The sequence below is a fragment of the Ailuropoda melanoleuca genome, chromosome 15 (genome assembly GCF_002007445.2).
Source record: "Ailuropoda melanoleuca isolate Jingjing chromosome 15, ASM200744v2, whole genome shotgun sequence".
Classification (NCBI taxonomy): Eukaryota; Metazoa; Chordata; class Mammalia; order Carnivora; family Ursidae; genus Ailuropoda; species Ailuropoda melanoleuca.
The window spans coordinates 71275131-71288707 of record NC_048232.1 but is presented as its reverse complement, the minus strand read 5'-3'; the positions used below and the strand labels follow the sequence as shown (position 1 = coordinate 71288707).

The following is a 13577-nucleotide window of genomic DNA, read 5'->3' as shown; positions in this document are numbered from 1 at the left end:
CCACTTACGCTATGACAGACTAAATAAAAACTCTGGGGGAATATCTCACTGAGTTTGGCAGCAATAGGGGGGAGTCTCTAAGTACCACTTAATCTCTCCCCAAAAAAGGAAAAAAAACAAGCGCTGGAGTGGAAAGTTGGGAGCTGTGAAGTGAGAGGCAAGCAGAATGAATGGGTTTTCCTGAAGACAAAAATCTCTGGTAGCACTTTGATCAGGACACAAAGCCCCGGGTAGGAGAGGGCAAGCAGAGAATTTCACGTCAAGTCTAACCTTTTTGAGGGAGAAGGAAGTACTATGGCTTTTATTAGATTTATTTTATATATTTTATATTCTCGAAGCTCTTTTTTGAAGCACTAAATTTCTATTTGGTGATGGCACAGAAATACGATTGTTTGTTTATTGACCTTGTGTCCAGTAACACTGTTAAAACACTACTAATAATATTAATAATTTGCCTTTAAATTCCTGGAGCTTTGTATACATATACAATATTATTATCATCAAATAGAATTTTATTTCTTCCTTTCAGTTGTTATATCTCCACTTCTTTTTCTTGCCTTACTACACTGAACTGAACATCTGATATTACGCTGAAAAGAAATGATAAGAGCAGGAACTCTTATCTTGTTCTAAATCTTAAAGAGAATGCTAAAACATTATACCATTAAGTATAGAAACCCTTTATCAGGTTAAAGCCCTTATTCTTAGTTCATTTTACACAGAGTGGGCAACCCTGCAGAGTAGGTATGTTCCAATAGACTCCTCATCTTAGACAGTCCCTGGGCTTTTGTCTTTGCACTCTCAGACTTTGGTGGCTCTAAGAACAGACCTTCCAAATCACCAAACACTCTCAAAATAAAAGCTCACTTCCATGTTTGACTTCCCTTTCTGGCTTTCTTCCCTCCCCTAGTTTTTGTCCTGTATTCTCATTATATATGCCTACTCAACAACGAAGTCAAGACGTATTTTAAAAATAAGCTAACCAGCATTGTTAACTATTTTCAATGGAAGGGTCAATCAGGGGACCTAGTCTGCCATATTTGTGTAATCAGAAGTCTGAGTAAACTCTAAGAATTCTTTGAGATATATATATATCATATATGTGCATATATGCACTTTCTTTTTCAATGGTTTTTTTCCTTGATTTTCAGTCAAAATCACAGAAAGTAATTGGATGAAATGAAGCCAAAATGAAAACACAAAACTATGTGCTTTTTCTGCAAAGTAATCTAATGGAAGAGTTTTGGAAAAGATTCAAAAGGATAATAAAGTATTAAAGAGTGTTATAATGTCAATTATAAGAACAAAAAAAAATGCTTTCAGTGATATTAGGTAAAAGTCACCTTTACTTCCTTTACTCATTCTTTCTATAAGAACAAATACACTAAATATTAAAGATGATATGACTCCTTGAGTGAATTATATTAAGAAAAAGTTTATAGGATTTGTGTTTCAGATACTTGCCAAGCTCAACATTTTGATGCTTGGCAAAATACCTCAAACACCAGGTCTACGACTAGTCTATTGCTATATATTCTCTACTAGAGCCAGATATTAGCTCGTCAAATATCTGCTTAGCAACATGGTGGCATAATCCAGACTCTTGCTTCTAGAGCCTGGAGTCTCTGAAGTTTTAACTCAAATGACACCAGGACATTTGTGCTAGGCACTGGGATACGATGAATAAAATATTTCTCCTTAAGAGATCATGTGAGAAAGTGAGATACTAAAGGTATAGAGGGAGTTTGAGTGGGTGGGTAAGAGAAAAAAGAGTTATTCAGGAAGGCATCCCAGCAGATACATTATGCGTACTCTGGATAAACATTAATAGAAGAATTTAGGTGAAAAAGAGGTATACTGCAGCTCCTGACTACCAAATGTATTACATTAGAGCCCCGGGGCAGAAAGAAAAAAATAAAGCTAGTGAGGAAAAACACAATTAAATCTCCAGGCCTGGGGGCACCTGGGTGGCTCAGTTGGTTAAGCATCTGCCTTCGGCTCAGGTCATGATCCCAGGGTCCTGGGATCAAGCCCCCCATCAGGTTCCCACTCAGTGGGGAGCCTGCGTCTCCCTCTCCCTCTGCAGCTCCCCCTGCTTGTGCTCTGTCTCTCTTTCTCTCTCTGTCAAATAAATAAATAAAATCTTAAAAAAAAAAATCCCCAAGCTTGTATTAAAGCATAGTGACTGAAAGAGAGCAATAAGCAATAATACAAATGATTGGTAATACTTTAGTGTAATTATTGAATATCTTTACTATATGGATTGGCTTTCCCCTACCATCTTCAAGAATTAGAAAACTATTTGCTAAAACATATCTTTAAAAATTATGATTAAAAGTGTTCCATAAGATATATCAAAAATGCTTCTAGAATTTTTTTTAAAGATTTATTTATTTATTTGAGAGAGAGAGAGAGAGAGAGCAAACACAGGGGAAGAGGGAGAAGCAGACTCCCCGCTGAAGAAGCCCCAATGCAGGGCACGATCCCAGGACACTGGGATCATGATCCAAGACGAAGGCAGACGCTTAACCTACTGAGCCACCCAAGCGCCCCTAGAATATTTTTAAATGAGAAAAATGTAATAGTAAGATTTTGGACTAGATAATTTCAACTAGATTTAACATTCTATAAATGTATAACATTTAGTCCAATAAATGTAATTCAAGTGTACATTAAAAAGTTCTCATGGGGCACCTGGGTGGCACAGTGGTTAAGCATCTGCCTTCGGCTCAGGGCATGATCCTGGCGTTGTGGGATCGAGCCCCACATCAGGCTCCTCCGCTATGAGCCTGCTTCTTCCTCTCCCACTCCCCCTGCTTGTGTTCCCTCTCTCGCTGGCTGTCTCTATCTCTCTGTCGAATAAATAAATAAAATCTTTAAAAAAAAAAGTTCTCATAAACTTGAAATACATAATTTTAAACATTTGAACAACAGAGAACTAGCTAATTTATGTAACCTGAAACCCCTAATTTAAGATATTTTTCAGGAAAGTATAGTATGCATTTTATGGTGGCACCTACTGGCAAAAGATAGAAATACAACCAAATTACAGCTAAGATGGCCTGATGAAAAGTTGGCAGTGGGGAGGGAAGTGTGATAATCAGTTCTTCTTTTATTTCTTCCCTATCTATTCCCCATCCTCCTTTTGATTCAAAGATTATTGTGACTCCCTACCACCTCAACCCTATTACAGTCAGTTATAAGAGTTAAACACATGTTTATCTTTAAGTTTTAAGGTTGAGAGACGGAGGCCAGAGCAAGATACAGGCAGGAGCTAGAGCACATAGGATTTCTATATCATACTGAGGCTTCTGGAGTCTTATCCTGTACTAATAGGAATTCATTGAAGGATTTTAATCACAGGAGTAACATTTGCTGTTTTAGAAAGACCACTGGCAGCAGTAAGAACAACAGGATGGGGCAACTCAAGATTGGAGGCAGAAAGAACAACTCAGAGAGAAGTGAAGAAGTTCAAGCAAGAAAGGATAAGTCTGAAAACAGACTTTCCATTAAAAAATGGAAATAAGATAGTAGCTATAGGAATAGAGGTGAAAAAAAAGAATATCAAAAATGTTAAGAAGAATTCATGGATCTCAGTGACTGAAGAGATAGAGAAAGGAGAAAAAGGGGTTTAGGATATGTTTCAGATGTCTGGTTAGGTAGCTGGAGGAAGACAGGCCTTATCAAGCTGGGCACTTCAGGAGGAGAAGGAGGTTTGCAGGAAAAGACAAAGATTTAGTTTGGAACATGTTAAGTTTTAGTTGCCTTTGAGATCACAACATATAGTTACAGATATATTTTTGAAACTCAGGAAAGAGGTCTGAATCCCATTGAAATTTAGATTTATAATTTGCATATATGTAGTCCTAGAAGTAGATGGAAAATAAAAGAATGAAACCTCAGAAGGGAAAAGAGTTCTAAGAAACAAAATGATCAAATTTAAGGACTCAAAAGAGACCAAAAATTCTACACCAACTAGATCACAAGTGATCTTTGGCAGAATAGCTTCAATAGAGTGGAAAAGTGAATTACTATGAGTCAGTTAAGTACAGCCAAGTAAATAAATATTGAGTGTCTAATCTGTGCCAGAAACTGTGCTAGGACTAGGGAATATTAGTGCAGAAAACCAATAAAACCCTCATAGACTTTACAGCCTGGGGAGAAATATATATTAAATAATTAGAAATTCAGGAATGGAATAAAGGATAGCATTTTTTTTCAAGAATCTCAGCTATAGGGGCGCCTGGGTGGCACAGCGGTTAAGCGTCTGCCTTCGGCTCAGGGCGTGATCCCGGCGTTACGGGATCGAGCCCCACATCAGGCTCCTCTGCTATGAGCCTGCTTCTTCCTCTCCCACTCCCCCTGCTTGTGTTCCCTCTCTCGCTGGCTGTCTCTATCTCTGTCAAATAAATAAATAAAATTTAAAAAAAAAAAAAAAAGAATCTCAGCTATAAAAGGAAGAAGGAATTGACAAAAACAGGGAAATTGGCTTATTGTTTTATTCTTACAACCTTTATAGACTGTGATGAAAGTACTAGAAGTTGAAATTCTAAGACAAAATGAATAAACAATAAAACAATGTCCCAATAGGTTAGCCATATTATCCCCACTATAGGATATCCTCCCTTCTCCCCATCTAGATTTCATTTCACGCCCACTCTCCATGCCTGCCTAACTCCTTCAAGTTCATACTTCAAGATTAGGCTGACCTGTAACACCCACCCAGGTAAGCATTCCTGACGCTTTTATCCCTGGCTCCCACAAACTAGGTCAATTGTCCTTTTCTCTGTACATTCTTCTATTGTTGTATAAGCAGGATATATGTTCTTAGCTTTTAATAACTTTTAAAAATTATGAAATGAATATATACTTACTATATACAAAAATCACCATAAAGATGAAATAAAGAGGAAAAAAAAAGAAAGATTGCTCAGGTGGACTATTTAGACATCCACATGAACATACCCACTATTTAGACACCTACTTCTTTAGTGTCTGCCCTAGAACATAGAGTAATTACTCACTGTGACAAGATAGGATATTCAAAATAACTCATTGATGAGTTAAAGAATTTAAGTCTGTTCTCTCATCCTAGATACCTCTAAAATGTACTTCTATCCTGTAGATAATTCATCCCAACCAGAAATTCCTCCGAAGGTAATGTAATTATAACAAACTACACTGGATTGAATATATGCATTTTTATCTGCTTCCTCCTAAAACTGCACTAAAAATGACAAAAAGGCAAGTGTTTTAAAATCCACAAAGAAAGAGAATGTTAGAGGAGACAATAACAGATGACAGCAGAGACATATAATGAAAGCATGGAAAAATGAAAAGCAGATGGATATGTGGTAGCTGACTACTCAGAACAGAGAAAGCTAAAACATAAGTAACTGTTAAAAGAGACACCAATAAGAAGCAACCCCAGAAATTCTCAGAAATTGAATTCAATACTGAAGGCTACAATAAAGAGAGGGTTGCAAATGAGAAAGCTGGTTGACAGTCTATACTGGAAACACGTAGACATCTAAATCTCCTCTCCTATTCTGAGCAGTCAGGCCTGTGCACTTCTCTCCCCTCAGCATGGAAAGCAAGATTACTCTGAAGAAACTAAGCCAGATCGGCTCTGGACCTCGAGGCAACAGGGACTGAAAACAGAGTGCTTAAGAAGTCTACATACTGAACTGGGAGACTCAGCATCAACACTTACCCTACCTCAAATTTCAGAATATTACTAGCTAGACTTACAGCTTTCTGCAAAGGACTGAAGGATGCCACTCTGGAAATTTTGGTCTAAGTCCCAGAGAAAAGACCTATAGTTACCAACATTTGGAGAGTCCCTAACAAAAGAGCCAAATGGATACCTTGCTATAATGAAATCCACTGTACAGAGCTACTAATCAGCTTTCTACAGTCTCATTCTTAAATATGATAAAAGGACTGTTTAGAATCACCACACATTTTAGAATGACCTCTAACATGAAAGAGGGCAAAACAAATAAAAACATTCAACTTAGATAAAACAAAGACCACCCAGGAAGCAGATAAAAATAATCTTAAAAAATAAATAATCTTAGATAAATGAAACATGACATAAGATCACATACGACTAAATGTGAGAATATGGTAAAGATTTTTGCCTCCTATTTTCTCAGAAAGCCATGAGAATAAAATAAGGGGTTTACCAATTAAAAATAAGGTCACAAGATCCAAAAAACAAGGCAGAGGCAAAGAAAATTCACAAGATAATGAAGCTTCACCATTACCACTGTGAACAGGCCTAACAAGCAAAAGTACACACTCAATGAAGAAGATAGAGGACTCTCCAGAAGGAATGTCTTCAAGGGCAAAAACCAGAACTGACAGATGATCTAATAATAAGAATATGTATGGTTTTATTGGAAAGCTCAAAAAAGAATCAATGATAAATATATAGTAAGTAAAGCAAAAGAGGAAAGTAGGCAATTATTAACTCAAGGAAAAAAACAAAAATTTCTAAAAGAAAGGAAGAATAACCACAGCATATCACAAAGCTTAGGTGTAGGCAGTATTTACAGAGTCATAATAATATAAATTCTAAAATATAATAACCTGAAATTGTGGTATAACTATATTAGAAGGATGAAAGAAGAAAAGTTTTGTGTGCGTAACAGGAGGGGGAAGACAGAAAGAGGTGCTGGGAGGTTGGTGAGTGAGTGGCAAATCACCATATTCCAGGGAAGAAAGTTAATAATGTCTCAAATGGAAAAAATCAACAAATAGCTGCATTAAAACTTCATTTAAATGAGGTAAATAGAAAAACAAACACAAAAAAATTTTAAAGACAATCTGTGGAGGACTTTTTTACTATTTGACTTTAACAAAATATACCAATATTTGCTTTGCTAAAAATAGAATATTTTTAAAAATTATCTGCTATCTCAGAAGAAATAGCCAGCTAATACATTATTTGAAAGTTCAGAAGATGTCCGATATTGGCTATAAGACATATTCAAAACCCTCTTCCAAATTTACTTTCTTGTAATGGATATTCATAAAGACAGAAGGATGCAATTCGGAATAAAATCCTGAACAAATTTTTCTTGGAATCTTAAAATGAAAAGAAGTTTCACGAAATAAGATACAGTCATTAAGACAATGGATTCCAGGGTCAGAACTGAGTACAGATCCCAGCTCTGCTACTTAAATAACGATGTGACTGAGGTGAATCACTTAGTCCCAGAACTTCAGTTTCTTCCTCTCTAAACTGGGTATTTATATAGTACCTACCATGTAAGGTTGTTGTAATGATCAAATGATAATCCCCATAAAGAGCCTGACACATTAAAAGTGGTTCAATAATACCAGCTGTTTGGTATGCTAAAGCATACCAACCAAACTGACAGTGACCTACTGTGATTGCTAACATATACAGCCCACTTCTGCACCCCCAAAATTAATCACAAAATTAGTAATCATCCAATATGCATATATTATAAATGGGAGTTTATCAGATATGAAAGAATCTCTTACTTCCAATATCATATAAAAACAAATTCCAGATAAACCAAAGATTTACACCCAAGAAAATGGGAAAAAAGCAGAAAGTAGAATATAGATTTTATCAAATCTTTGTCAATCTCCTCATTCTTGGTATAGGTTTCCCTTAGTGCTAAATAAAAATTTTAAAGAAATTATCTATTCAGTCATGTCCAGTCCTCCAAAATTTATTTCTTTCAGATAAAGACAAATAGCCCTCTTCTCTAGTCAAATTTCATGTGAACATGCCATTTGACTTTGGCAAAAATTTTAGAATCAAAGACAGATAGAAACTTAGGGGGAAAGGTCATGAGATTATAACTTATTCATCTAGGTATTTTGTTTCTTTTCCCTACTATTGATGCTTAGTCATTTCAATAGCTCATATATTCAAATCTACATCTGATTCTGTAAAGTTTTAAAGACAGATTAATAACACACATTGGTAATTTATGAAAAGTCATTACCTTGGATTTGGTATTTCTCCAAGAATCTCATCTAATTTGTCAATGAAGTTAATAAAATTAGACAGTCCTTTTACATGTGCCCTTAAAGGATCAGATGGTGATGGTGCATATCCCTTTCCTCCAAGCTCTAGTGTTCTAATAAATGATGTGGCCACCTGTGAATTAAAATAAACGATTTAGTTATATTTAATGATTTAGTGAGTTAAAAATAAAACTTTATGAAGCTGGGTACATTTATATTATTTCTGAGTATACAGGTAAAGTAAGCATTTTTTATGATTTGTGTCACTTTGATTCAGAAGCAAATAATTAAAGAAACAGATGCCATGCAAAATTTACACCAACAAGGGTGAATGGCAATGCAAGTGGAAACTGAGGAGCCAAGTCAGGTGACAAATTAAGGGCATAAGAATATATTCTTAAGAGTATATCACTGACTATAAAATATTAGTGTATGGATATATTCTCATATAGATTGAACTGGAATTTCTAATATGAAACAAAGGGTTTTTTTAGTGTTGACTGTGTTGATTTATTGAAGGGTGGGCAATTAATTCAACTCTTCCAAGCTTCATCTTCTTTATTTATAAACTGAACATTTAGACTAAATAATCACAAAGCCCTATCTAGCTTTCACATTTTAGGATTATTCGATCATGTGTAGTTCAAAAGGCCTTACAATGATAAAAAATACATATAGGATGGCTACACTTAAGAGCATCTCCATCAAAGATGAAATGTTCTAAAGTGTATCCTAAAACAAATTCTATGAAATTTCAGTAATTTGGAAGAAAGTTCCAAGGTTAAATAACTTAGGAAACAACAGATTAAGTAACAAGGTTAATTTACGCCAAGTTCTTAATGGTAGGACTTCTCAGAGCTTTTGATATACAAACATGCATTACATATACCCAATAAAAGTAGACACTATTTCCAAACTGTTTGCCCTGGAAAACATTTATTCAAGGAGCATTTAACAGGGACTTTTGCCTTTAGAAATATTTATTCAAGCAGAATTTAACAGAGATACCACTCTATAGAACACATGTAGGAAAACACTGCTTTAGAGAAATTCTCCCTTGTCAAATTTGAAGAATATGGTAATAAATAAAAATAGCATAGATTTTCAAATACAAAGGAAGAACATGTATGCACAATTTAAAAGTTGTTTTATCATAGCTATAAGAATTCTATATTAAGTTACATGTATCCACTGTTCATAAGTCTTTAAAACATATTGAAAATGTAACCTGTCCATACCAAAAAGATAGACATCTTTTTCTCCTGAGCAGCATGTTTCAAATCAGTGAAGGCTTCTCTTCCAAGTCCTCTATCAGGAATATTGAGAACATGAGCCAGAGCCAGGTCATTCTTTGAATTCACTAGCAGGCTTAAATAGGAATAGATAATTTTTCTTGCTAGTAACTGCACCTGTACAATAAAATATTATTTTCTTTATTGAAGTTGTTCTAAATCAATAATTTTTTTCTTCAAACACAGAAAAAATACTTATGACCATTCAATACCAATATCTCACTCAACTCTATGGGAAAAGAGAGAACTGCCATACAACAAAAGATTGAGTTGGACAATTAAAATATCCCTGCTCATGAAACAAATGTGTCACCAATAAGTATCTATGAGCAAATAACAACTATCACAACTGTTGAAAAATACCTCTTAGAAAATGATATAAAAGATAAAGTCCAAAGTCTGCGCTACTGATAAGGCTGGATCTCACTCCTTTGCACACATTTGTCACTAAATAACAAGGAGTAATGAAGCCACTTAAAGCTTAGGAAATGTGCCAAGTGGCACTATTTGATTCTGTACCTATACAGGGCTGGAGATAAGGGCTTAAGTTAAATGGTTAAATTTAGGAGTAGTTATTAGATACTGACTTTGACAATACCAAATAACCAAGTAGGTATTACAACGAAGAGATTCAAGCAAATGTTAAGAAAATAATAACAAGTAGTTGATGTTGATATTAACTGGCCTAAAACAGAGTTATAGACTGTTCAAGCACAAGATAAATAATATTTGTGAGAATATGGGCATCTGTTCTTTCATATATACCATACTTGTCTTTTATGGTCAAAGGCATTTTACAAACCAGGGCATTCAATGATCTTATTCTTAAAATTACCTACTTATAGCTATTTAAGGCCTTGCAACTTCTAGTACTGGGGAAGTGAACTCCCACAGGTAACTATAAAATATTAGTAAAATTTCAAAAATGTAACTACACTGGGAAGTACACACAAAGCAGACCCAAGCTAGAGGAGAATTTAATTTTAAAAGAACTGCGACAAGAAGGGTTAAGAATAGCAGGTCTGTGGTTATTCAAGGTCCTAAACTTCCTGTAATAGTGGAGAAGTGAGTGATCATATGAACCTCACAGATAACAAACATAAAATAGTAAGTAAGAAATTTTAAATACTATTTAAAGAAACTGGAAAGTATCCAGAAGAAGACAGAAGCTGGAGAAATATTTAATTTTAACTTAACTGCAATAAGAAGGGAAGGAATTAGGGGCACCTGTGTGGTTTAGTCAACTGAGTATCCAACTTTTGATCGCAGCTCAGGTCGTGATCTCAGGGTCACGAGTTCAAGCCCCACTTTGGGCTCTATGCTGGGCATGGAGGCTACTTTAAAAAAAAAAGTATGATTTAAATTTGTGGTTTACTGGCCCAACTTTCATGATTGTGGCTGCAGCAGATAGAAGTGACTATAATGGTGCCCTCGAATCCAGGGCTGCGAAAACAAATAGAAATTTAAAGGGGAAAACCCTCGAAATAATTGAGAGCATTAAAAGCCATAATCCATAGCTGACAGCAAAACTACACAAGCATGGGGGAGATTCCAGGGAGTCCATCAAAAACACAGGCAGAAATCAGAAAGAAATATATTCTAGAAAGATTGAGCTATGAGGAAAAAGAGCTATGAGTTGGAAGGTTTGCTAAAATGAGTGCATTCCACAACTGTGTGTAGCTTCAGTTGCAGAAAGCTGAAGTTGGATAGGCTTGAAGTGTTAAGTGTACCGAGCCAAAACTTGTCAGAACAGCTGGAAAATACAGGAAAATCCCTAGGAAAAAAGAATCCATGGAAAGAATGAGCTCCATACTTTCCCAAATCCTTGGCTTACTGCCACATTTGTCAGGCAGAAGAAAGATCTACAAAAGCCAACCTAAAAAAAAAAAAAAAAAAAACCCACAGCAAAGGGAAAAACCATAAGAATAAATAACCCAAAAGATGCATACCAGGGAGACAAAATATGAAGTTGAAATCTAGGCAACAAAACTGCCTAATAAAATAAAAACTCAATTGTCTTGAGAAGAACATGACAAAACCCAGAATCACTATAAAATATTATCTCTAATGTCCAGTTTTCATCTAAAAATTACTAGACAGTTCAAAACAAAAACAAAAAAAACAAAAACAAAAAGCGTGACCCCATCTCAAGATAAAAAGTAATCAATAGGGGCGCCTGGGTGGCACAGCGGTTAAGCGTCTGCCTTCGGCTCAGGGCGTGATCCCAGCGTTCTGGGATCGAGCCCCCACATCAGGCTCCTCTGCTATGAGCCTGCTTCTTCCTCTCCCACTCCCCCTACTTGTGTTCCCTCTCTCGCTGGCTGTCTCTATCTCTGTCGAATAAATAAATAAAATCTTTAAAAAAAAAAAAAGTAATCAATAAAAATTAACAACAAGTGGACCTAGATGTTCGATTTAGCAGATAAAACACTGAGGTCACCGCTATAAATAAATTCAAAGAACTCAAACAAAAAATGTTCAATGAATTAAAAAAGTGTTATCGATGAATTAACAGGAGAAATGACAACAGAAAAGTGGACACTAAAAAGAAAGTAAATTCTAAAAAGGAAAAGTACAATGACCAAAACAAAATAGGTGGGCTCAACAACTTGGAGAAAGTGGAAGAAATTATCAGTGAACTTACAAATATATAAATAGAAATTACCAAACCAGAAAAACAAAAGAAAAAAACAGAAAGAAAAATAAAACCAAAGAGCTCTGTGGGACATGTACTTAGAATCCCTGCAGAAGAGTAAAAGAAGCAGAAAAACTTATTTCATGAAATTATGGCCAAAAAGATCCCAAATTTGGTGGAAAACGTTAATTTGTAGATCTAAGAAGCTACTCAAGTAGGAAAACCACAAAGAATATTATTCCTGTATTATAAGTAAACACTGACAGCCAAAACTGAGAAAAAATCTTGAGAGTAACCAGAACAAAACGACACATTACATATTAAGGAACAATGATAAAGTTAGTAACAGATCATCAAAAAGTAAGCCAGAAGACACTGGAACAACATGTTAAATATGCTGAAAAATTATCTTAAATATTAGTATACAACCAAAATAATACAGTATTTATGAAGGGACACTCATATCAATGAAACAGAACAGAGTCCACAAATACACCTAACAGATATGGCCATTTGATTTTTGACATAGGTGCAAAATAAACAATGGAGAAAGGACAGTCTTTCCACTATTGGTGTGGGAGCAATTGGTAATACATATGTGAAACAAATGAAACTCACCTAAACTTCACCTAAACCACAAAAAAAAAACTTTTTAAGATTTTACTTATTTATTTAAGAGAGAGAGAGAGAGTGAGCATGAGTGGGGGGAGGGGCAGAGGGACAAGCAGACTGCCCACTGAGCGGGGAGTCCAATGGGGGGCTCAATCCCAGGACCCTGAGATCATGACTTGAGTTGAAGTCAGAAGCTTAACTCACTGAACCACCCAGGTGCCCCAACCTCACACTTTTTATAAAAATTAACTTAAAGCAGATCACAGGTCTAAATGTACGATATATATAAAATTGTAAAACTTTAAGAAGAAAATATAAGAAAAAATCTTTATGACTTGAAATTAGGCAGAGTTATTACACATGACACCAAAAGCACAATCTATAATAGGAGAAAACTGATAAATTGGATTTCATCAAAATTAAGTTATTTTTATGTAATTCTCATCACCTTCTCAACTACTTCCACCCCATCTTCTTGCTCTGGAATCTTGATTGTATCTAATTCTCAAATGTCTCTCCCATGCTATTTACCTGAAATCCTCTCCTTGGCTATTCCCTTAGAAAAAAGGACTCCACAAATTATAAACTCAATTCACTCTCAAAACATGAAGTTCATTAAGTTCTTCAGTGACTGACAACTAAAGACCCAATAATTTATTATCTATAAACTATAAGAAAATACTTTCCTAATTAAATTCAAAATGTTTTCATATTCTGTTTAATCACATTCTAAATTAGGAAGCATAAAAGGGAGCTTTAAAAGCTAGCATAAAAATTATAAATTATTAGGAAGTCTCTGAAGCAATTATTAAGGAAGTCTCAAGTTCACAGACAGATTAAAAGCACTTTTAAAGGCAACATGCTTCCAGATTATTTAAATTTCTTTTTTTTTAAATTTTATTTTATTATATTGTGATAATCACCATACAGTACAAATTTTATTTTATTATATTGTGATAATCACCATACAGTACATCCCCAGATTCCAATGTAAAGTTTGATGCTTCATTAGTTGCGTATAACACCCA

At 35.1% G+C, this 13577-nt stretch overlaps 1 protein-coding gene across 4 annotated transcripts in view; it reads right to left on the bottom strand.

Moving 5' to 3' along the window:
* PARPBP (PARP1 binding protein) overlaps positions 1–13577 on the bottom strand; it is a 64483-nt gene that overhangs the window by 21346 nt on the left and 29560 nt on the right. For all 4 annotated transcript variants that reach the window (XR_004620740.1, XM_002915471.4, XM_034643807.1 and 1 more), the window contains exons 5-6: positions 9249–9419; positions 7989–8143 (exon numbers count right to left, since the gene is read on the bottom strand). Coding sequence is in view for 3 of the 4 variants with exons in the window: in XM_002915471.4 (XP_002915517.1) it covers positions 7989–8143; positions 9249–9419 (326 nt within the window). In the remaining variant the exon portion in view is untranslated. The remainder of the gene's footprint in view (positions 1–7988; positions 8144–9248; positions 9420–13577) is intronic.